General features: G+C 54.0%; 2 protein-coding genes across 4 annotated transcripts in view; one reads left to right on the top strand and one right to left on the bottom strand.

Moving 5' to 3' along the window:
* Positions 1-14,324, top strand: part of SPEN (spen family transcriptional repressor) — an 89,216-nt gene extending 74,892 nt beyond the window's left edge. For all 3 annotated transcript variants that reach the window (XM_040264017.1, XM_040264018.1, XM_040264020.1), the window contains 5 exons: positions 2,806-10,951; positions 11,375-11,854; positions 12,015-12,209; positions 12,549-12,707; positions 13,177-14,324. In XM_040264017.1, coding sequence (XP_040119951.1) covers positions 2,806-10,951; positions 11,375-11,854; positions 12,015-12,209; positions 12,549-12,707; positions 13,177-13,308 — 9,112 coding nt within the window. In that variant the 3' untranslated portion in view covers positions 13,309-14,324. The remainder of the gene's footprint in view (positions 1-2,805; positions 10,952-11,374; positions 11,855-12,014; positions 12,210-12,548; positions 12,708-13,176) is intronic.
* A 1,248-nt stretch (positions 14,325-15,572) lies between these two features.
* ZBTB17 (zinc finger and BTB domain containing 17) overlaps positions 15,573-24,496 on the bottom strand; it is a 28,399-nt gene continuing 19,475 nt past the window's right edge. The window contains exons 3-16 of the mRNA XM_040264021.1: positions 21,442-21,648; positions 20,424-20,612; positions 19,670-19,810; positions 19,226-19,345; positions 18,429-18,670; positions 18,211-18,353; positions 17,814-18,114; positions 17,540-17,627; positions 17,330-17,446; positions 17,119-17,239; positions 16,763-16,893; positions 16,242-16,451; positions 16,037-16,126; positions 15,573-15,952 (exon numbers count right to left, since the gene is read on the bottom strand). Coding sequence (XP_040119955.1) covers positions 15,669-15,952; positions 16,037-16,126; positions 16,242-16,451; positions 16,763-16,893; positions 17,119-17,239; positions 17,330-17,446; positions 17,540-17,627; positions 17,814-18,114; positions 18,211-18,353; positions 18,429-18,670; positions 19,226-19,345; positions 19,670-19,810; positions 20,424-20,612; positions 21,442-21,646 — 2,382 coding nt within the window. The 5' untranslated portion in view covers positions 21,647-21,648 and the 3' untranslated portion in view covers positions 15,573-15,668. The remainder of the gene's footprint in view (positions 15,953-16,036; positions 16,127-16,241; positions 16,452-16,762; positions 16,894-17,118; positions 17,240-17,329; positions 17,447-17,539; positions 17,628-17,813; positions 18,115-18,210; positions 18,354-18,428; positions 18,671-19,225; positions 19,346-19,669; positions 19,811-20,423; positions 20,613-21,441; positions 21,649-24,496) is intronic.

Consider the following 24,496-nt stretch of genomic DNA (forward strand, 5'->3'; position numbering starts at 1 on the left):
GTACCACTCAGATTAATTCATTTTACTGATGATCTGGCTCTGGCTTTGTTCTTTGGCTATTTATCCCTGTTGAATGGAGTTTATCTCTAAAGTAGGAAGCATGAGGGTGTGGGACTTCACTGTGACCCAGTTTTGCCTCATTTGGTTTCAGATGGTAGTGTTTCTAGAATGCATTCCTTTCAGTAGAACTTAAGAATCTTTGCCTTTTCCATAGAGTGGAAGGAAGTCATGCCACTCAATAGTTGATGAATAAGTGGGAGGAAAAAATGCTTTACCCCCTAAGAACAGTTCAGCTCAAGAAAGCAAGTGATGACTCAAGTTTCGTAGGGCTCTGCAGTTTAAAAGTATTCCTTTTATTCCCTTAAATACAGGGTCAGGGAAATAGTGCTGTGACTCTTCTCATGTGTTACTTATGGTAGGATCTGATGATCAGATGACTTTGCTGATAAGGTCACAGGCTCCTAAGCGATTGGGCTGGAAATAAACCCAGTGCATTTAGTTTACCTGCTAGTGCATTGAGTCTTACAGGTTGCCGAAGTGATTCTCAGCACAAATTTATGGGGTCACATTATGCTTTAGATGAATTTCTCACCTACTTATGGTAGTTTGGATATTTTGTAGTCATGGGAACAGCATTCTCTGAAAACCTGACCTTTCAAAGTCCCTCCGGGTCCTGCCAGAGCCTTTTGTACATAGTGCTAGTGTGCAGTTTTATTGTCTCTTGCTAGAGTTCCTTAATGGCAAGAACACTCATTTCTTTTGTGTACAAAATCGTCATTTTTTAAACTGAACAGTGTAGCACTAATGTTTACGTATATACCTTTGACTTCTGTAACTTTTTTCTTTCACATTTTGGACATAGTTTTAGTTTGCTTATTTTAGAAAATACCTGGAAGTCATTTTTAAACCTACTTTTAATGCAGGCAGTAAACTTACAGCCATTCTTGGTGTCTTAACCACTTTATATTAGAAAGCTTAGGGAATTCCCTGGTGGTCCAGTGGTGAGGACTCTGCACTTTCATTGCCAGGGGCTTGAGTTCAATCCCTGGTCGGGGAACTAAGATCCTGTAAGCCATGGTGTGATCAAAGGAAAAAAGGAAGCTTATAGTGTATTGGTAAAGCGTTTGCCTACAATGCGGGAGACCCGGGTTCAATCCCTGGGTCAGGAAGATCCCCTGGAGAAGGAAATGGCAACCCACTCCAGTATTCTTGCCTGGAAAATCCCATGGACGGAAGAGCCTGGTAGGCTACAGTCCATGGGGTCGGAAAGAGTCAGACACGACTGAGCAACTTTCTTTCTTTTATAGTGTGTTCTCCTTTACATGTAAAAGTGATGCTTCTTTAGAGTTTGTATTTATGGTGATAATGAGTTAAGTCAGCCTAATTTTACAAAATGGCTGGCCAGTATTGAGGCAAAGAATGTGATTCCTATGGAACTGTAGAGGGATCATCTTGAATTGGTCATCCTATTAAATGAAATATCATAGATGTGTTAAAAATGATTCTCTTTGAAATGATAAGGTTCAGTATAAATGCATATAATAAGGTGCTATTGATGCTTCCAGTGTTGAATGCTAAGTCTAGATACTTCGTTTGCTCTTGAAAATGGGTTAGAACACTGCCCAGTAGCAACTTTGACATACTTTTCTACGGTTCATTCTTTCAACAAATTTGAGTACCTGCTATGAGCCAAGAAGACAGAAGCTCATGCTTTTAGAAGCTTAGGCTCAAGGTTCTTTATGTTTCGTTGAGCTGCCGTTAGTAGTACTATGTAGATTGAGTAAGCCATACTTGTTTGAAAGAACAAAAATAGGATGTGAACCAAGAGTAAAGGAATTGGCCTCTGTTACAGGTAAATTTCCATTTTATACACCATACACGTTCTTGCACGTAAATTCAATTCTATTTTGAATGCACTGGGTCATGTCACTTTAACAATTAATGAATTCTTTTAGAATTAAGGAATTATCTCACACAGCTTGTAATACATAATTTGTTAGTTGGCAGGTTGGGGAAAAGTAACAATAACTGAAGGCCAAGTATGTGCCTTGTATTATGTTAGGAAAGTTTTTACAAAGTTTCATCTTACAAGTGTAAAGACTGAGTCCAGGGACACTGGCCCCCAATGTGTTTTTTTAAACTGTGAATTGAGGTAGAGGTTGCAGAGGTAGAAAGATTTTAGTTCTTAACCTGTCTTTTCAAACAATACATTTGTTTCCCAAGTTGTGGTAAGACTTTATCTCTTGGCAGAAAAGTAATTATTTAGCCTAGTCTATCTGAAATACTGTTTCAGCATGTATTCAATCTGAATAAATTACTGAAGTATATGTCTTCTTTAAAACAAAAAAAAGACTAAATCCACCAGATCTAGTCTGCATTTATATACACCTTGATTTAGACGAGCCAGATTTCAAGCTCTTTGTAGCCACTTGTGGCTTGTAGCTGTGGTATTGGATGGTGAAATTCTAATGATTTGGTCGTTGTTTAGCTGCTGAGTTGTGTCTGACTCTTTGTGACCCCATGGGTTATAGCCTGTCAGGCTCCTCTGTCTGTGGAATTTCCCAGGCAAGAGTACTGGAGTGGGTTGCCATTTCCTTCTCCTTCCTTATCTTGGATGAGGGATCGAACCCATGTCTCTTGCATTGGCAGGTGGATTCTTTACCACTGAGCCACGAAGGAAGCCCCAGTTCTAATGATTAAATAATGGCAAAGATTTTTAGAAGCAGGACTCTGTAACTACATGTGTATGATTAATATGTCAGTGACAAAACAAAAAACCAACACATTCTTTTTTGTCTTTGGCAGAGAAGAACGAAGGGGATCTTATGACTATAGCCAAGATCGTACATATTATGAGAATGTCCGTACTCCAGGCACATATCCTGAGGATTCCAGACGGGACTATCCAGCTCGAGGGAGAGAATTTTATTCAGAATGGGAAACTTACCAAGGAGACTACTATGAATCACGATATTATGATGATCCCCGGGAGTATAGGGATTATAGAAATGATCCTTATGAACAAGATATTCGGGAATACAGTTACAGACAAAGGGAACGAGAAAGAGAACGTGAAAGATTTGAGTCTGACCGGGACAGAGAGCACGAGAGGAGACCAATCGAACGCAGTCAGAGTCCAGTGCACTTGCGACGCCCTCAGAGCCCTGGAACATCTCCCTCACAGTCCGAGAGACTGCCGAGTGATTCCGAGAGGAGGGTTTACAGCCGCTCCTCAGACCGGAGTGGAAGCTGCAGCTCACTTTCCCCTCCAAGATACGATAAACTTGACAAACCTCGTTTGGAACGCTATGCAAAAAGTGAGAAGACAGATAAGGAACGAACTTTCGACCCTGAGAGAGTGGAAAGAGAGAGACGTTTAATAAGGAAGGAAAAGGTGGAGAAGGACAAAACTGACAAGCAGAAACGAAAAGGAAAAGTTCATTCCCCAAGTTCCCAGTCTTCAGAAACAGACCAAGAAAATGACAGAGAACAGAGCCCCGAAAAGTTGAGGAGTTCTAATAAACTGAGCAGAGAGAAGGCTGACAAAGAAGGATTAGCCAAAAACCGCTTGGAACTCATGCCTTGTGTGGTTTTGACTCGAGTGAAAGAAAAAGAGGGGAAGGTTATTGACCACGTCCCTTTAGAAAAGCTGAAATCCAAGCTTGATAATGACACTGTCAAGTCTTCTGCCTTAGATCAGAAACTTCAGACCTCTCAGACAGAGCCTGCAAAATCTGAATTGTCTAAACTGGAATCTGTTAGGATGAAAGTGCCAAAGGAAAGGGGGCTTTCAAGCCACATAGAAGTGGTAGATAAGGAAGGCCGGCCTAAACCCAGGAAACACTTAAAACCAGAGCAGAGTGCTGACGGGGTGAGTGCTGGGGATCTGGAGAAGCTGGAGGCGAGGAAAAGGCGTTTTGCAGATTCCAATTTGAAATTAGAAAGGCAGAAATCAGACCTCAAGAAAAGCAGTCCAGAGATGGAAGATGCTCGGGTGCTTTTAAAGAAACAGCCTGACATGTCATCTAGAGATGTCATTCTGCTGAGGGAAGGAGAGTCTGAAAAAAAGCCTGTGAGGAAAGAAATTCTTAAAAGAGAATCTAAAAAACTTAAACTAGACAGACTTAATGCTGTTCCCAGCCCTAAAGACTGTCAGGAGCTTACCAGTATTTCTGTTGGGACTGGCTCAAGGCCCAACTCAGATCTGCAAGCAAGGCTGAGAGAACCAGTAGGTGAATCTGTGGAAAATCAAGAAATCCAGTCAAAAAAACCCACTGCCTCAAAACCACAACTCAAACAGCTGGAGCTATTAGATGATCAAGGACCAGAGAGAGAAGATAATAGGAAAAACTATTGCAGTCTTCGTGATGAACCACTTGAATGTAAATCGGGCCAAGAGAAACCACATTCAGTAAATACTGAAGAAAAAATTGGCATTGATATTGATCACACGCAGAGTTACCGAAAACAAATGGAGCAGAGTCGTAGAAAACAGCAGATGGAGATGGAAATAGCCAAGTCTGAGAAGTTCGGCAGTCCTAAAAAAGATGTGGATGAATACGAAAGACGTAGTCTTGTTCACGAGGTAGGCAAACCCCCTCAGGATGTCACTGATGACTCTCCTCCCAGCAAAAAGAAAAGGATGGACCATGTTGATTTTGACATCTCCACCAAGAGAGAAAGGAACTACAGAAGTTCACGCCAGATCAGTGAAGATTCTGAAAGGACTGGTGGTTCTCCCAGTGTCCGGCTTGGTTCCTTCCACGAAGATGATGACCCTATTGGTTCTCCTAGGGTAATGTCCATAAGAGGGTCTCCTAAAGTAGATGACAAAGGTCTCCCCTATTCTCATATAACAGTCAGAGAAGAGTCCTTAAAATTTAATCCTTATGATTCAAGCAGGAGAGAACAGATGGCAGACATGGCTAAAATCAAACTGTCTGTCTTGAATCCTGAAGATGAACTAAATCGGTGGGATTCTCAAATGAAACACGATGCCAGCAGATTTGATGTGAGTTTCCCAAACAGCATAATTAAGAGAGACAGCCTTCGAAAGAGGTCTGTCCGTGACTTGGAACCTGGCGAAGTGCCTTCTGATTCTGATGATGATGGTGAACACAAATCTCACTCACCTAGAGCCTCTGCATTATTTGAAAGTTCTCGGTTGTCTTTTTTATTGAGGGACAGAGAAGACAAACTACGTGAGAGAGATGAAAGACTCTCCAGTTCTTTAGAAAGGAACAAATTTTACTCTTTTGCATTGGATAAGACAATCACACCGGACACTAAGGCTTTGCTTGAAAGAGCCAAATCCCTTTCTTCCTCTCGAGAAGAAAATTGGTCTTTTCTTGACTGGGACTCCCGATTTGCTAATTTTCGAAACAACAAAGATAAAGAAAAGGTAGACTCTGCTCCAAGACCTATTCCATCCTGGTACATGAAAAAGAAGAAAATCCGGACTGATTCAGAGGGAAAAATGGACGATAAGAAAGATGACCATAAAGAAGAGGAACAGGAAAGGCAAGAATTATTTGCTTCTCGTTTTTTACACAGCTCTATCTTTGAACAAGATTCCAAGCGACTGCAGCATCTAGAGAGGAAAGAGGAAGAATCTGACTTTGTTTCCGGCAGGTTGTATGGGAGGCAGACCTCTGATGGGCTGAATAACACAACTGACTTGATTCAAGAGCCAGTAGTTCTTTTCCATAGCAAATTCATGGAACTCACACGAATGCAGCAGAAAGAAAAAGAAAAAGACCAGAAACCCAAAGAGGTTGAGAAACAGGAAGATACAGAGGATCATCCCAAGAGCCCAGAATCTGCTTCTGAGAATAAAGAGCCAGAACTGAAAACTCCATCTTCAGTTGTGCCTCCTAGTGTCACCGCTATAGCTCCAGAGTCAGCAGCAGCATCACTGGAGAAGACAGCTGGTGAAAAAACTGGAGAGGGGCCTCTGGTGCCAGAAGAAAAGACCACTGAGCCAGCCTCTGTCCCAGAAGAAGCAAAACCCACAAGTACAGATCTGGCTCCCGTCACTGTGGAACAGCCTGAGCAAGGAGACTTGCCCCCAGGAGTGGACACCAGGAAAGATACTGCTGAGCCTCCTTCCACTGTTGAAGGAGGCTCGTCAGTCGATCAGCTGCCTTATCTGGATGCCAAACCTCCAACTCCTGGGGCCTCATTTTCCCAAGTAGAGATCAGTATAGATCCTGAGCCTGACAGCACCCAGACACTTTCAAAACCAACTCAGAAGCCTGAAGAAGCCGATGAGCCTCAAGTGGAAAAGCCAGACTTGGCCACTAACGTTGAATCTAACACAAGTCAAAAAACGGAAGACGTTCCTGAGGTTCCACCTCCAGCTACTGAAGTTGTAGAGGTTGATCCTCCAGTTGCTGCAAAAGATAAAAAGCCAAACAAAAGTAAACGTTCCAAGACCCCCATTCAGGCAGCTGCAGCAAGTGTCGTGGAAAAGCCCGTCACCAGGAAGAGTGAGAGGATAGACCGGGAAAAGCTCAAGCGGTCCAATTCTCCCCGGGGAGAGGCACAGAAGCTTTTAGAACTGAAGATGGAGGCAGAGAAGATTACAAGGACTGCTTCTAAAAACTCAGCCACGGACCCTGAACACCCCGAGCCAAGCTTGCCACTTGGCCGAACTAGGCGCCGGAATGTGAGGAGTGTTTACGCAACCATGGGCGACCACGATAGCCGCTCTCCAGTCAAGGAGCCCTTGGAGCAGCCGCGAGTGACCAGGAAGAGACTGGAGCGGGAGCTGCAGGAGGCCGCGGCGGTTCCCACGACCCCTCGGAGGGGGAGGCCTCCAAAGACTCGCCGTCGGGCCGATGAAGATGATGAGACCGAGGCCAAAGAAGTCGAGACGGTCAAACCAGCTGAGGGCTGGAGATCCCCACGATCCCAGAAAGCAGCTGCTGGTGGTCAGCAGGGGAAGAGGGGAAGAAACGAACCCAAAGTTGACCCCGAACGTCCTGAGGCTACCACTGAGGGGAGTGCCCAGGTGAATGTGAGGGAAAATAATACAAAATCCAAGGCTGATAAAGAAGCGGCAGCGAGTGAACAGGAACGTGACAAGAAAGAGAGGAGCACGGACAGAAATCCGCCCGGAGCCCCCCCAGTTGAAGTAGTAGAGAAAAAAGCAGCCCCTGAGAAAAACCCCAAGTCAAAGAGAGGACGATCTCGAAACTCTAGGTCGGCGGTGGACAAATCTGCAAATGTGAAAAATGCGGAAGCCACCATGAGTCCCAGTGTGGCTGTGGGCCCTTCAGAACTGCCGGTGGAGAAGGAGGCTGGGGTTGTGGCGGTTTCCCCCGAGAAGAGCAAGAGTCCCCAGAAGGAGGGGAGTGTATCATCACAGTTGAACAGTGAGCCCACTGAACCGGACAAGGAACCAGAGAAGGAGGATGTGTCTGCCTCCAAGCAGTCCCCAGAAGCAAATCAGTTAGCCCGGCAGATGGAGCTGGAGCAGGCCGTGGAGAACATCGAGAAGCTCACGGAAACCTCCACACCTGCAGCTTTCAAGGCGGCAGCTTCTGATGCCGCAGAGGGCCTCACTACAGAGGACAGGGACAAGCCCGCACACCAAGCCAGCGAAACAGAGCTGGCCGCGGCCATCGGGTCCATCATCAATGACATTTCTGGGGAGCCAGAAAACTTCACTGCACCGCCACCTTACCCTGCGGAATCTCAGACAGATCCACCACCTCCTGAGGAAGGCATGGAGCCTGAGACCAATGAGGCCGTGTCTGGCATCTTGGAGACAGAGGCTGCTGCTGAATCTTCTAGGCCACCGGGCAGTGCACCTGACCCCTCAGCAGGCCCAGCAGACAAGGAAGCCAGAGGAGACAGCAGCGAGACCTCCCACCCAGTGCCAGGAGCCAAGGGGTCAAAAGAAGCAGAAGTGACTCTGATTCGGAAAGATAAAGGGCGCCAGAAGACTACTCGATCACGCCGTAAACGGAATACAAACAGGAAAACAGGGGGCACTACAGAGACCCATGTCCCTGAACCTGAGCAGGTTCAAAGCAAGAGCCCCGCTTCAAGTGATGGGATGACGGTACAACCCCCGGAAGCTCCACAGGAAGAAAAGCAGAATGACAAGCCCCAGTCCACTGCTCCTGAGTCATGTGCTTCTGACCCAGGCAAGACTCCATCCCGAGAGGATCTGCCCCAAGAAAGCAGCATGGAGGAAGAGACGGTGACCAGAGCACCTGCGCTCCCAGACCCCGCCCCTCCCTCGCAGCCTGCCCCTGTGCATGACGAGCCTCAAGCCAGATTTAAGGTGCACTCCATCATTGAAAGTGACCCAGTGACCCCGCCCAGTGACTCAAGCATGCCCACCCCCCCAACTCCCTCCGTAACGATAGCAAAGCTCCCACTCCCTATCGCTGCTGGGGGGATCCCGCACCAGAGTCCCCCTGCGAAGGTGACAGAGTGGATCACGAGGCAGGAGGAGCCACAGGCACAGTCCACCCCGTCTCCAGCTCTTCCCCCAGACACCAAGGCCTCTGACATCGACACCAGCTCCAGTACGCTGAGGAAGATCCTCATGGACCCCAAATACGTATCTGCTGCGGGCGTCACTTCCACGAGTGTCACGGCTGCCATTGCAGAGCCCGTCAGCGCTGCCCCTTGCCTGCATGAGGCACTGCCTCCTCCAGCTGAATCTAAAAAACCTATTTTAGAAGAAAAAACAGCAACTCCAGGAACTAACACCTCTGACACACAGGCCTCAGAGGTTCCAGTAGCCGCTGACAAAGAAAAGGTGACTCCAGTCATTGCTCCCAAAATTACTTCTGTCATTAGCCGGATGCCTGTCAGCATTGATTTGGAGAATTCGCAGAAGATAACTCTGGCGAAACCTGCTCCTCAGACCCTGACGGGCCTGGTGAGCGCCCTGACTGGCCTGGTGAATGTCTCCTTGGTCCCCGTGAATGCACTGGCTGGCCCCGTGAATGCCCTGAAAGGCCCTGTGAAGGGCTCAGTGGCCACGCTGAAAGGCTTGGTGAACACTCCTACTGGCCCCGTGAACGTCCTGAAGGGACCAGTCAATGTCCTGACAGGGCCCGTGAACGTTCTCACCACTCCAGTGAACGCCGCCACCAGTGTGGTGAACGCCGCCACGGGCACAGTGAACGCCACTCCGGGCACAGTGAATGCCGCCACGGGTGCAGTGACGGTCACGGCGGGTGCGGTGACCGCTGCCTCTGGGGGTGTGACAGCCTCAACAACGGGTGCCGTGACGGTGGCGGGCGCCGTAATCGCGCCATCAGCAAAGTGCAAACAGAGATCCAGCAGCAGTGACAACAACCGGTTCCACCCGGGGTCTATGTCTGTGATTGATGATCGCCCAGCAGACACGGGCTCTGGTGCCGGGCTGCGCGTGAACACTTCCGAAGGGGTTGTGCTCCTGAGCTATTCGGGGCAGAAGACTGAAGGGCCCCAGCGGATCAGCGCCAAGATTAGCCAGATCCCCCCAGCAAGTGCGATGGACATTGAATTTCAACAGTCGGTGTCCAAGTCTCAGGTCAAACCCGATTCTGTCACCCCGTCTCAGCCTCCGGCCAAAGGCCCTCAAGCTCCTTCAGGCTATGCAAACGTGGCCACCCATTCTACCCTGGTACTGACTGCACAGACATACAACGCATCTCCTGTGATTTCATCGGTGAAGGCTGACCGTCCGTCCTTGGAGAAGCCCGAGCCCATTCACTTGTCTGTGTCCACACCCGTCACCCAGGGTGGCACAGTGAAGGTCCTCACCCAGGGCATAAACACACCTCCGGTGCTGGTTCACAACCAGCTGGTCCTCACCCCAAGCATAGTCACCACTAACAAAAAGCTTGCTGACCCTGTCACCCTCAAAATAGAGACCAAGGTCCTTCAGCCAGCGAACCTGGGCTCCACTCTTACTCCCCACCACCCTCCAGCCCTGCCCAGCAAATTGCCGGCAGAAATGAACCACGTCACGTCGGGGCCCAGCACCCCGACAGATCGAACGGTGTCCCATCTGGCAGCCACCAAACCAGATGCACATTCCCCTCGACCCAGTGGGCCTGCTCCAAGCCCGTTCCCACGGGCGTGCCACCCCAGCAGCACCACGTCCACCGCGCTGTCCACGAACGCCACGGTCATGCTGGCAGCAGGCATTCCTGTGCCCCAGTTCATCTCCAGCATCCACCCGGAGCAGTCTGTCATTATGCCACCACACAGCATCACCCAGACTGTGTCCCTCAGTCACCTGTCTCAGGGCGAGGTGAGGATGAACACGCCCACGCTGCCCAGCATCACCTACAGCATCCGGCCCGAGACACTCCACTCTCCACGGGCCCCCCTGCAGCCGCAGCAGATAGAGGTCCGGGCCCCGCAGCGCACTGGCACCCCCCAGCCGGCCGCAGCTGGGGTGCCCGCCCTGGCCTCCCAGCACCCTCCAGAGGAGGAAGTGCACTACCACCTGCCCGTGGCTCGAGCCGCAGCCCCCGTGCAGTCAGAGGTGCTGGTCATGCAGTCTGAGTACCGGCTACACCCGTACACCGTGCCTCGGGATGTGAGGATCATGGTGCATCCTCATGTGACTGCCGTCAGCGAGCAGCCCCGGGCGGCAGACGGGGTCGGGAAGGTGCCGCCAGCCAGCAAGACCCCTCAGCAGCCAGGGAAAGAAGCTGCTAAGACGGCAGATGCCAAAGCTGCCCCTGCCCCTGCCTCTCACGGGGAGGCCCGCATCCTCACAGTCACCCCTAGCAACCAGCTCCAGGGGCTGCCTCTGACTCCACCAGTGGTGGTGACCCATGGGGTGCAGATCGTGCACTCAAGCGGGGAGCTCTTCCAGGAGTACCGGTACGGAGACGTACGCACCTACCACGGCCCGACCCAGCTCACACACACGCAGTTCCCTGCCGCGGCGTCTATCGGTCTGCCTTCCCGGACCAAGGTTCCTGCTCAGGTGAGCACGCCCAGTCTGTCTTCTGGTCCCGAGAGTTGGTGGGGGATGGCGGGTACCAGTGAGGTCCCTGAAATATGTCGTCCTTTTTGTGGATTTCAAGAGGAGCTTCCTCAACTGCAGAATGAAGGGATCAGATTACAGCAGAGCCTGGGGGACATGAGGGAGCTCACAGTGGGAGCGGGTGGTGTGGCGGCCCTGACCCGAGGGGGTGACAAGGTAAGGATTAGGTGACCTCTTACCAGAACCCTCAATCCTGAATGCCCAAGAGCGGGGCCATCTGGTTAAAGCTTTTTCCAGGGGCCTGGCTGCCAGGAGCTGCCCTGCAGTTGACCTATCCGGGAGCTTTTGGCTGCTTGGTTGGGGGCAAGCTGCTCTTTGTGAGAAACAGATTGACTCTTCCTTTTTCTTCGCACCCAACTCCAGGGCCCCCCTGAAGGCGAGCCCTTACAGCCTGCTCAGCCTGCACAGCCCCTCCAGCCTGTGCAGTCCTCACAGCCGGCCCAGCCTGCACAGCCCTCCCAGCTCAGCCAGCCTCCAAGCAGCAAGATGCCTCCGGTGTCCCAGGAAGCCAAGGGCACCCAGACAGGAGTCGAGCAGCCGCGCCTCCCTAACGTCTCTGCCAACAGGCCGGCTGAGCCTCACACCCAGGTCCAGAGGGCGCAGGCAGAGACGAGCCAGACTTCCTATCCCTCCCCTGTGTGTGTCTCCTTGAAGCCTGACCTCCCGACTCCTCTTCCTGCTCAGGCTGCCCCAAAGCAGCCGCTGTTTGTCCCCACCTCCTCAGGCCCCAGCACCCCTCCGGGACTGGCTCTGCCCCATACTGAAGCCCCACCCACCCCCAAACAAGATTCCTCTCCACACTTGACTTCCCAGAGGCCTGTGGATATGGTGCAGCTTCTGAAGGTAAGCCTGGACAGGGCCTCCTCTACCACCCTCCAAGCTTTTCGTTGTGTTCACTGTCCTGAGATCCCCACTTAGATCAGTACCTTCTCCTCAGGGCCATGACCACCATGGCCTCATTCTCCAGCCATGAGCTCACTGTTCTTTGTTTCCCTGCGAACAGAAGTACCCCATTGTGTGGCAGGGCCTCCTGGCCCTCAAGAACGACACAGCTGCTGTGCAGCTCCACTTCGTCTCTGGCAACAACGTCCTGGCCCATCGGTCCCTGCCCCTCTCTGAAGGAGGGCCCCCCCTGCGGATTGCCCAGAGGATGCGGCTGGAGGCCTCACAGCTGGAAGGGGTTGCCCGAAGAATGACGGTAAGGCTCAGGGCCAGGTGAGCCACTGTCCCACCAAGAAGGGAGGCCATGGGTGGCCCCCACTGTCTCCTTGGCTTTTTTTGGAATGCAGTAATGGGATTCTTGGAGTGGATGATGAAGGGTGTGTTCTGTCTCCACTAGGAGTGTAAAGTTCCTCTAGACCCAGAGATGAGGCTCTTTTTATTCAACAAGTATATGGCTGGACCTCAAGGTCATCTCAGTAGTAGGGTTTTTTGTGGATTTAGAAGCCAAATCCCCTGGGTTGGAGAGTCGTCTTTTTGGTCTCTGACCTTCTTTTGTGAGGTGGCCTCTGATCACTGACAGCTCTCTCTCCCCCAGGTGGAGACAGATTACTGTCTGCTGCTGGCTCTGCCCTGTGGCCGCGACCAAGAGGATGTCGTGAGCCAAACAGAGTCGCTCAAGGCTGCCTTCATCACATATCTGCAGGCCAAGCAGGCGGCAGGGATCATCAATGTTCCCAACCCCGGCTCCAATCAGGTCAGCCCAGCATCCTGCCTTGGCACGCGCACACCTGTGGGGGTGGGGGTTGTGGGTAGTGTTGGTTGGGCAGTTTGACTAACCTGCCAGTGCCAAGTAGAGGAGTCCAGGACAGTTTGCAGAGGAGCTGGACGAAGGCATTCTGGACAGAGGAGGCCAGCTGGGGATGGGCATGTATGGGGAGGACTGCCGTTTGCCCATCTGGGAGACAGTGGGCAGCTGAGACGGCAGGTTTTTCTTGAGCTTAATGATTGAAAAGAGGGTCCCGGGGAGGCAGTCAGTTCGTTTGTTTTCTGATACCTAGTTTTCTTCTGAAAGCCTCAAGAGACCTTAGCTGGTTGGGAACTTGACTCAGCCTGGCTCAGTGTGTTGGGCCTTCAGGGCCCCCCAGTTGGGAGTTTGAGGGAGAGGTAGTGGCTGGGTGACGTGAAGCCGGGGGTCCCAGCTCTCTCTCTCGTCCCCACTCCAGCCTGCCTACGTACTGCAGATCTTCCCGCCCTGCGAGTTCTCCGAGAGTCACCTGTCCCGGCTGGCCCCTGACCTCTTGGCCAGCATCTCCAGCATCTCTCCCCACCTCATGATCGTCATCGCTTCTGTGTGAGCCACTGAGTGGCCACCACTCAGTGTATCTTCCTGAGGCTCTGCAGCAGAAATCACACACAGACAACCCAGCCGAGCGGAGGAAGAAGCCGCCCAAGGGGACAGACTCCACTGCCAGACGGCCAGCCTCACCCTCCTGCCCGCCCGCCCAGCTCAGTCGGACAGATCCCTCTGGGCAGTGGTGCTGCTACTTGTATGTTTACATGACGTTTAGCCCAAGGACAGACCACCAACCAATGGACTTGCAGACACCTTGAGGCTGGGTTTCTCTCTCCTCTTTTTGGAGAAAAGGAACAGGGCAGTGGGATTTTTTTGTTGTTTTTGTTTTTAAGAAACAAAACAGAACTGCCTTTGCACTAAATTAGTGACTTGGACTTTTGCACAGTGAAGACAGGCTGTGACACTCTGGATGTCTTGGTGTACGTGAACACACATCACAGACTCACACAGGACTTCAAACATCTGCTGAAACCTTGGGGTCAAGGAACATTTCATTGAGTTGTTTGGTCCCCACTCCTCCCTTCCCCTTGCTCATTTGGATGTCACCTCTCTTAATTCTGCCACCACCATCTTTGATTCACCCAGGATGTACAGTTTACAATCAAAAAGAGCAAACGGAAGGATTTTCTCTCCTAGTGGAATATGCAGAACTTGGGATGTGTGTATATATAAATATATAATATATATAAATATATATAATACTGACTTAAAAATCAAATTCCCTGACATACATTTTTTTTAATCTGTGCCAAAAATGTGTTTTCAGAGAAAATCTTATTTTCATACTCAGACTTTGTATTGTCACTCATTTGTATAAGTGCGCTTCGTTATAGCACGGGCCCTGCCCCCACAATTTGGAAGTGTCACACACAGAAAAAGACTGGCTTCCCTTCTTCCTGTGACCTTGACCTCTCCCTCAACTTCCTAACACTTATTAATTTATGAAACTGTTTTTCTCAGCGCAGTTTTGTTTTGTGTGTCCATTGGATTACAAACTTTATTAAAAAATACAAAACATGTCAAGTGTGGATGTGATTTTCACTTGGATGGGAGGACCAGGGGTCCTTGGCCTCTAGGAACAGTAAGCCCTCACCCCATGTTTGCTTTCAGTCCCCTAAGTCTGTATATACAACCCATCTCCTTTCTGCCACTAATCCTCCCCAAGGATCATTTTATCTTGTACAAAAAAATTTTCATCACAGACTACGACCTGAACCACCTTTTCACTGCTGTGGTGGTAATGTGACACTTCAAGGTCCCAACTGGTTTCTGGGTAATGTTGAAGGCACTTCAAATTTGATAAAGAATAGAGCCACTGCCCAGTCAAACTCAAACATATTAAGCTTTGGGGTCTCATCCCTTCCTCCTCTGGATAAGGTGCAGGCTGGCCCTGCAGCAGCTGCCTCCGAACAGCTGGACCCACCACAAGACGAGGAGTTGGGCAAGGAGGGACGGAACACAGACTGGTCTCACTTGCAGTATCCCTGGACTCCAGTGCTGGATGGGGCCATCTCTGAGTGAGGAATTACAGCTGTTGGGGACGAGCCGTATGGAAAGGCAGCAGAGACGGCGTCTCGGGAGCCCCTGCTTCTCCACCCCCGCTGCTGCACCGCCCACCTCCCCACCAGAGCTCCTGGCTGCTCACTCCTGTCCCTCCAGCCCCTCACCTTAGAGATTCCACTGATTGAGGGCAAGTAAATGTTCCCAGAAGATGACGCTGGCCTGGCCTTGATCTTGCAGCCAAGAGTTACCATGAAGTGTGGCGCTCTCTGGCTTCCTTAAGCCCAACAGAACCAGGCCTGTGGCCTGTCTGGTCTGGTGCTCTGCCTACCTTGCTGCTCTGGCTGGATGAGCCCTCAAACTGGGCCCTGCACAGGTGCTCTGGATCCTGGTAAGCAGTGTGGCCAAGCCCTTTGGGCCCAGCTCCCAACACCTGAGCAGAGGGGAGCAGGGTCACAGCTGTGTTCACGGCAGAGAGGGAAGGTCCAATCCTCAGGTTTAGCAAGTGAGCAGCCTCCAAAGAGGACCAGATGAGGGAATGGGGCTCGTGTAGCCACAGTGTCTCTGGTGTGCTGCCCACATCCCAACTCAGGCGAAGGAGTCAGCCTCCTTCTAGACAGGTCTTGGGGCTGCCTGCAAAGGGATAGCCTGGCCTTCCCAAGAAGAAAGCTCCGCTGGCTGGTGGCTGAGCGGAGCAGCCCTTCTGTGGTATCAGCTAGAGCTGCCAGCTCCCCACCCCACCCCCACAGGGAGCTACAGGCAGCATTAGAAAATAATCAGATTTATTCTCTCTAGGGAATGGGGTCACCCTTCCGAGTCCTAGGGTGCCATCCATCCTTAAATAGGAGGAGGGGTGCCTGCTCACTCAGCAGACGGTGGACATTCAGGGGCTGTGGGGGGTGTCTCTGCCAGGGCAGGCTGCCCATCGGCCCCGTCCCGAGGACGGAAAACCAGCTCCCCGGCCTGCAGCACCTGCCCAGCCGGCCACGTGCTGCCCGGCCCATACTGCTGGTAGAAGTCCGCATCTGTCTGGAACATGACCAGTGCCTGGGCTGTGTGGATCCGCACGTGCTGGGCCAGGCTGTTGGCGTCCAGGAACTTATCCCCGCAGGAATCACAGGCATAGAGGATGTGGGTGTTGGGATCTGTGGAAGGTAGGGGTGCGGTCACAACAGGAAGGGCCCTTGGGCCCACCACCTTCCCTGAAGGCAGCTCTGCTCCCCTCTCACCTTCTTCCTGCACTTGCTTCACAGCTTTGCTGATCTCAGCTTTAAGGACTTCAGTCTCATCGGCAGTCACTGCGGCCCCTACTGGCACCACTGTGGGCGGAATCAGCAAGGCCTGAGACCAGTCACCTGCTCCTCTGCAGATGCCCCAGAGGCAGCCCTACTGTGACCACCCCTTGCTGCCCTGGGAGCTGAGTGATGTCCACACCTGTGAGCTGTGTGACAGCCGTTGCTGCCAGTGCCTCGGTGGCCAGCGTGACCATGTCATCGACAGTGACCACACTGACCTCACCACCCTCCTCTGGCTCCAGGATTTTGATGCCGGCCTTGCCCTGGTGCACAGTCTTCACATGGGACCGAAGGTTGTCCACCCGGTTGAAACCGCGACCACACTTGTCACACAGGTAGGGCTTCTCTCCTGGGGGGGGAGGCAAGGTTCTCTCCTGCCATTGGGGGGAGGGTGCAGGGGGGGAGGACCTCAGTGGCCTCCAGCTTCCCCTGCAGCCCTGTCTTTGCAGCAGGAAATGCTTTGGGGTGGCCACTTGAGGCACAGATGGCCCTTCTAGAAGGTCTGAGAAAGTGGGGCCCTCCTGGGAGTTAAACTGCTTTGGAGGCAGCCTGCATCAAGTGTCAGCTCCCAAGGCTGGGGTCCAGGGTGTCTCCCACCCCTACCCCCCTCACCACCCGGCCCGGGGTCAGGGCCTGGGACAAAGGTGGGCACACACTCACCAGTGTGGATAATGATGTGCTTAGACAGGTCCCCCACATTCACGAAGGCCTTGCTGCACACACTACACTTATGGGGGCGGATATTATCATGGTGGCGGATATGATTGGCCAACTGGCTGGACTGGACGAATCTGCAGGGCCAGAGGAAGGGGCTTTTGCACTGAACCGCCCAGGATAAGGCAGGGCTGAGATGGAAGAGGACTTGGGAACCTGCTGTGGACAGCCGTGTGACCGGCTCCTGAGCGGACTGGACAGAGCAGGCTTGTGCTCTGTCTGACCCTCTCCGCCCACCCAGTGCTGGGACGCCACCGGGCCTGGATTGGGGGCGGGGGGTGGGGTGGGGGTAAGGGCAGCACCTCTTGCCGCAGCGCTCACAGACGTAGGGCTTCTCCCCGGTGTGCTGGCGCACATGGGCAATTAGAGAGCTGGCCTGGGTGAAGGCTTTGCCGCACATCACGCACTGGCATGGCTTCTCACCTGGGGACGCAGGCAGGAGCCGGGACAAGATGTCAGTACCTCCCTTCCTTCCGTGTCCCCGCGTCACCCCCGCGAGGCTCACCCACCCACCCGTGTGAATGCGAACGTGCCGCTGCAGGGCGCCGGGGTCAGCGAACTGCCGCTGGCAGTGGACGCACACGTAGGGTTTCTCCCCGCTGTGGATCCGCAGATGCCGCTTCAGGTTCCCTGTGGCAAGACCAAGGGAAGGCTTGGCAGGGGGTGCGGGTGGGGGGCACGGAGGCGCTGTGGGGTGGGGGGCGGGGGCCAGCCAGGCCCTACCTGAGGTGGTGAACTGCTTTCCACACTCCCGGCACTTGAGGGGCCCGTCGGCAATGTGGATCTTCAGGTGGGCCTTCAGATTCCCCACCTGTACCCAGACAGGGGGTCAGAGGGCCAGCCCCTCCCTCCCTGGAACCTCTGGTCTTGGCCCTCCCTGGGGGCCCTGCGGGGGTTCTACCCTTCCTCCAGTCCGGTGGAAGAAGGCAAATGCCCTCCGGATCTGCCCTCCCAGGTTCTTCCCCAGCCTCCCCTGCGCCGCACCCCCCGCCCACACCTGGTTGAACTTCTTGTCGCAGTGCGGGCACTTGTGCTCCTTGTCTGTGTCGTGCGTCTCCAGGTGGCGCATCTTCGACGTGGGGTCAGAGAAGGAGCGGCCGCAGTAGTCGCACTGGTAGGGCTTCTCGCCGCTGTGCACCAGCTGGTGCCGCTTGAGGTTGCCCGACGTGGTGAAGAGCTTGCCACAGTCCTCGCAGCGGTAGCGCGCCTCGCCCGAGTGCCGCTTCTTGTGCAGGTTCAGCAGGCTGATGAGCCGGTAGCTCTTGCCGCACTCCTCACAGCCGTAGGGCTTCAGCGGGCTGGCGGTAGAGCGCGGAGGAGGAGGGTCGCGGAGGGGCGCTCGGCGGGGATCCAGGGTGAGTCAGGCGGAGGAAGGGGGCGGCCCCGGGGCCTACCTGTGCGTCTTCTCGTGGGCCTTGCAGGCAGCCGGGTCGGAGAAGGCCTTGCTGCACTCCCGGCACGAGAACGGCTTCTCACCGGTGTGGATGCGGATGTGCCGCTTGAAGTTCCCGGTGTGCGTGAACTCCTTCCCACAGTCCTGCGGGTGCAGGGGGTGGGGTCAGCGGCGGAGCCGGGCGGGCCCGAGGCCGGGCCGCCACCACCCACCACGCACCTCGCACTTGTGTATGACCGAGCCGTAGGCCTTGGACTCCGTGCGGTCGCCGTAGGTGCCCGAGCGCAGGCCTCGGGCCTCAGCGCCGAGCTCCTGGCCCGAGTCCGTGCTGGCTGACTCCTCACTCTCCTCCGGGGCCTCGCCCTTCTCCAGTGGCGGCCCCTCTTCCTTGACCACCGCCGGCGCGGCGCCCTCCTCCTCCTCTCGCTCTTCTCCCTTCCTGGCCGGCTCTACCTCCATTTCTGCCAGGAGAAGGGCAGGCACTGAGGCATCTTGGGGGTTGGGCGGTGGGGGGTGGGTGTCAAGTGAGGCTCGGGGCGGGCTCATCTCTGCGTGGGCGCCTCGCAAGTGCCTGGCAGGGTCTGGAAGCCGCAGGGTGGCTGGAGGAAGCCTAGGGAGACCGATGACCCGGACAGTGGTACCTGAAGGTTACAGATGGGCCTTGGTCCACCAGGTCCCCAAGCTGGCGACCCAGGTGGGAAGGATGCTGTCAGCCAACAAGCACTGGGGGCAGGGGCAGGGGTGGGTGCCAGGGGCAGCAAAGCTCCCCCATGGTGCTCAGCTCTGGGAGAAACAGCCGGGCCAGTACTGCGACAGCCATACTTCTGTGCTAAAAGGAAGCAGGGCCAGGATATAGGATATACAACCAAGAAACTGACATCAAAGTTCAGGAATGAGAAAAGATGATGTTGGCCCAAAAGCTGATGTGAAAGAGTGACTCAGAGTGAGATCAGCTGTGGCAGGAAGAGTGGGGGACGCTGACCTAAGTGAGGGCCAGCCTAGCCAGTGGAAGGTACCTTGCTCTGAGCTCTCTGACAAGGCAGCCTCGGCCTCAGCAGCAGCCATGCCACTCGTGGGGTCCGGCTTGAGCTCCACAGGCTCCCGGGGAGCATCTGCCTTCTCCGTCTGCTCTGCACCTGCGGTGGGGGTGGGGGCATCCAGGGCTGGATTGGGGCCCTCTGTCCAAGGGCTGGATGGGTCTCCTGGACTAGGCCTCTGGAAGTGGCTGTGGCCCGAGGGTTGGGGGCGGCCGGCACATCTCAGCTCAGGCCGTTTGAGTCTCTGCTCTGGCTTTAACAGATGCCCCAGAAAAACCAACAGTTTGTTCTGGGGAGCTTGAGCTCAAGGGATGCAGCTGCCTGTGTCCCCTCACCAAGAGCCTCCCGAGGAAGCCACTTGTGGTGCTGGAGCCCACAGGCAGGTGACAGCCAGTCAGCCAGATCCTCAGCATGGCAACTCACCGCTGCCCGTGCTCTCGGCCTGGCCACCTCGCTCCTCCTTGGGCTCCCGGCTTGGGCCCGCGGGCGGACTGCTCCTGGCTGGGTCCAGCTCGCTCAGCGCAGTGGCAGCAGCCTTCTCCTCTTTGGCTCTCTTGTCACCCACTGGAGATGGAAGAGGACAGACCTGCCATTTCCCATCAAGTGCCCACCACTGGGAGGGGTGAAGTGGCCCAGAACTCGCTGGCTCTTCCAGACCCTCCCTTGGGATATACCTAAGTAGTGGTTTGTCGGTTGGCTCACTCAACAGACTCTTCACAGGTACCAACATCATGCCAAGACTGCCAGCTAGGCCTGGGATGTAACAGCCATGGGACTGGCAGACTGGTCAGGGAGACAGACCTCACACATGAAATGGTGCTAGAGACTGCTGCTTACGTGCAGAGGAGTGTGCTTTTCTCAAAGTGTGTCAGGAGGACTCTGGCCCACATGGGGCCTTGGGGGCTTTCCTGAGGAGCTAGAGGACCATGAGGAGGTGGGGGGAGCCTGCTGGAGGAGTGGATTCTGGTGTAAAGGCCCTGAGCCAGGCATAGCTGCCCAGTGCCTTCAGGAAGGGAGGGCAGAAGGGCCCCTCTGAGAGGCATTCTCAGACTTCGCTGCAGCTCCTCCCCACAAGCTCCCCACAACGCAGGCGAAGCCATATGACGCTGACCCAGAGGCAGGGGCAGAGCTCTCTTCAAGAGCCACCTGCTCAGGAACAGCCTGCCAAGAAGCTTACCTTCCGCGGCTGAGGCCTCCATATTCTCCCCAGGGCTGGCAGCCGGCTCAGCCAGTGACTTGAGGGCATGACAGGCCGTGATGATGTCCTGCATCTGCAGGAAGCTGGCCACGGCCAGCACATCGTCCACATTCTCAGAGCTCAGGCTCAGCTTGGCTGTGTACATAAACTCCAGCACCTGCCCCAGGCCTGCCAAGGACATAGACATCCGTCATGATACCATCTCAAGACCTGGTACCAGCACCCTGTCCAGTGGCTCCACTCCATGGCAGGATCGAGGGATTTGTAAAAAGCAGAGTGGCAGTAGCAGGCCACCATTTCCCCCATCTCCTGTGCCAGTGGAGAGGCAGGCTCCGAAAAGAAGCACACCCACAGAAGGCAGAGGGTATGAACGGCCACTCTGAGCACCCTCCACCCAGCCACTGCGCTTTATCACCACTGGCTTTCATCAGGGCTCTACCACCAACCCTCTGACGTCCAGGCCAGTCACCTGACCTCTCTGGGCCTCAGTTTCCACATCTGTAAAATGGGGAAACAACACTTTGGCCAAACTTCTGGCAGCATGGCACGTCATTCTGGGTTAAGAATCTGAACCTAAGACCAGTTAGCTCCTTCTTCAATCCCAAGACCTTCCTGACACTCCTCCTCCAGAACCCAAACCTTGCCACTGCCATCAAGGCACTGGGATAGTGGGTCAAAGATTGACTCAGCAATGGAAAGGGACCAGGGGCTCAGAGCCCTCCTGCTCTCTGCCCCTTCAGATGAGCCTGTCCTGTGTTCACTCGTCCTAAAGCTTATCAGGAGGCCTTCCTGCCACTCTCCCCTTACCACCCCGCTCCCAGTCAAAAGAGGCCCTTCAATCACGGTAAGAACTTGATACTCACGCACTTATGGCCGAGTCCTGTGTGGGAAGTCTGGCACCCACCCCCCATCCCCCACAGCTGGAAGGTGCTGCTCAAGGAGGGCCGTGTGTGGCACGGGGCCCACCACAAGCTCGGCCCTGGACCCAGCAGGGTACCTGCCGCGTTACTGATGTCCAGGTGCACCACATCCTTCTGGTCCACGAAGAGCATCTTGAAGTATTCGCTGCAGGCTGCCAGCACTGCTTTATGAGCCTTAAAGTCAACGCCGTCCACCACAAAAGTGCAGTCGCACAAAAGTCCCAGTTGTCGCTGCTGGTTCAGCTGCTCCAAGACGTGCTGGCTGTGCTGGGGAAAATCCATGGCTGGGGAAAGCCACAGGCTTCCACGTTACCACAAGGAAGGACGCCAACCGGCCCCACCAGCGATCCCGACACCCTCGGACAAGAAGCAGGGGGCCAGGGAGGATGGAACCAAGTCCACAAAGGCCACGTGCCTCTGCAGGCCCAGACCAACCAGAGGCTGGCTTCTAGACTCTTAGAATGACTGGTCAGGAAAGGTGCAAAACCCAAAAAGCATGAAGGGGCCAACACGAAACAGTCACCTTCATGTCTCAGCAGGTAAATGATACTAAAAAGTCAAAAACCAAGTAAACACAAAACACTGATTACTGTCAGTACTTTTTTTTTTTTTTTTTAAAGTTGCTTAACATTTTTTTACAAACAGAATGCATGACAGAATCTTAGAATAAACAACAGATCTTTCAACTGGATGTACTGGGCTCCATGAAAACCTGTTTTATTTTCACTTTACTCCGTGTGAAGTGCACACGGGAAACATGCCCTTGGGAAGGCAGATGTTCCAGGGGCCAGCATTTCAGGACGGGCCCCTCTCCTGCAGCACCCACAGGGCTCTGTGCAAGTCCCCTTGTTCACGGCAAACCTGGCCTTTGGGGGTGAGGAGCTGTGATTCCTGCTCTTCCCCACTTCATGGGCTCGGTGAATTACATAAAGTTGGTGAGTTCTCCACCTCTGGAAACCTCTCTAGGTTGTCCCTCGAGAAAGAATGAACTCTGATCCTAGCCCAAGAGCTGCTGGCCTGGCTGAAGTTTCTCTGTCAAAGGCCTTGCTTAGTTACTGCCTGGAAATTTCACAACTATCTCAAGCAAAAATGCTCACAAAAACTGCATGGCCTGGGACCAAATCACCCTGAACTGCACAAGCCATGACTGAATAAGAATCTAAAATGGCTCTCCCCTCCCCTCAATACCACACCTGGGTCCTTCTCAAGATCGGTATTTTCTAAGGAAAAGAAGCAGGCAGGCTCTCCTTTCAAGAAAGAATCAATTTCCAAGTAAATGTCCACGCCCACTCCCGTGACCACATCACACAGACCCAACAAGGCTGGGCTGTCACACCCTGGCCTGGCATCTGATTAGGAGGCAGTGGTTTCTCTTCCAGCTCTTCTGGAACCTCTGCTCTGAGACCTGGGTCTGCTCAGAGCTGCCCTAGGTGGTTCCTGGGCAGGCGAGGGTGACCCTGGGGTGGGGCGGTGGGGTGAGGGGGTGGCTCTCAGCCTCCCGGTTTCAGCAACCACACTCTGGCTCCGGGTTTCCCCCCATTGCGTCAGCCTCTCGGGGCTGAGTCACCACGCTGCAGCTCTGCAGCCACAGTGACCATGTATGGCTGTCTGGCTGTGATGAGACATGGTGACAGCCACGCCCCTTGCACGTGGCTCAGCCGGCACAGATCCATCAGCTTTGCAGGAGGCACAGCCCACCCACTCCACAGTGTCTGGAAACTTATCAAAAGTGGAGGGGTGTATTTGCTGAACTGGGACAAGTCACCAGGTAGGTGGGCAGGGCTCCATCAAGTAAGGGGGGCCCGAAAGTGAAAACAGGCCACGTGCCACAGGGTGCCAGCCCTGAGTCATAAGTTTAGAATTGCTGCTGCCGGAGACTTGAAAACCCCCCTTCGTTTCCCCTAGCATCCCCAGGACTGTCCTTTGGCCCCAGCTTCCCAGCGAGAGGGACAGCTTCCTGGACCACTGAGATTAGAAATGGCTGTGACCCAAGGTTCTTATGTACAAGCAGGGAAGAGCTGGAAGCCAGCTCTGGAGCCGAGAGGTCAGACTTGAGGTGGCTGAACAACTTGCTGGGTAACAAACCAGCCGGCACACCACGGCCCCAGGAGCAAAGGCTGCTACTGCCCGGGCTACCCCATAAAGGTCTTCAATCCCTGGGAAAAGTTCCCATTCATTCCCATTAGTGACCTACAGGGATGCAAGGGAGAAGTTTGGCTGCTCTGTTCCTGAGCAGGTCAAAGCTAAAACAGAGAAGTTTGGAGACATGGAAAAGAACCAGTGTCCAGCCGGTGGGCTAAACACATAGGCTGGGCACTTAGGCCAGGGACCTGAAGGGGGTACATACCAGGCAGGTGTAAATGGAACCAAAGGGGGGTGGCAAGGACAGGCCTGGGCCAAACCAACCTCTGAGTTGTCTTCTCCCTGCTGTGGAAAAAGCCACACGAGCAGACAAATGTGCGCATGTGGGCATGGGCAGCCCCTGAGTTCCAATCACCAGCTCAACCTCTTTGTCCTCGGGAGCCTCAGGTAAGACACCTCCCAAGTGCAGAGTGAAGGACCACAAAGGCCTCCTCGATGAGCTGCAGAATCATCCCCTCAGAACTTTCCTATCAGACCCAAACCAGTCCCTCCTGGTTGGGGGCCTGGCTCTCTCACCTTCACTAGGAGCCAGGAGGAAGCACCTCCCAGGCTCAGAAAAGGAGTGCTGGCTGAACATGAGTTCCCTGCCTCCCACCCCCACACAAGAGGCAAAGAGTTGTTCTCATCCCCCTGGGCTGGAGCCAGCTGAAAGCAGAACCCTCCAGCTGGAAAGCGATCTGACTTGTTAGGAAGATAAACGTGAGAAAAGACCCCTGGCCAACAGCGTGGAGAGACCAGCTGGCTTAAAGGTCAGGTGATTATTAGCCTTCCCTGGGTCCAGGGCTACAACAAGCCCTCAGGCTATCACACTTCCTGAGGCTTCTAGGGGAAGGGGCTCGAAGCCCAGGACTCCTGGTGGGGGATGGCGAACGGCAGGGGGGTATAGGGTCGGGGCGCTTATGTCCAGAGGCCTTAAGGTCCACAGGAGAGGGTGCTCGGTGACCCAGTAGCTCCAGCACCCACCCCCCCCACACACAGGAGCAGCTGTGT

Source organism: Oryx dammah, unplaced genomic scaffold, assembly GCF_014754425.2.
Source record: "Oryx dammah isolate SB20612 unplaced genomic scaffold, SCBI_Odam_1.1 HiC_scaffold_21, whole genome shotgun sequence".
NCBI classification, from domain to species: domain Eukaryota; kingdom Metazoa; phylum Chordata; class Mammalia; order Artiodactyla; family Bovidae; genus Oryx; species Oryx dammah.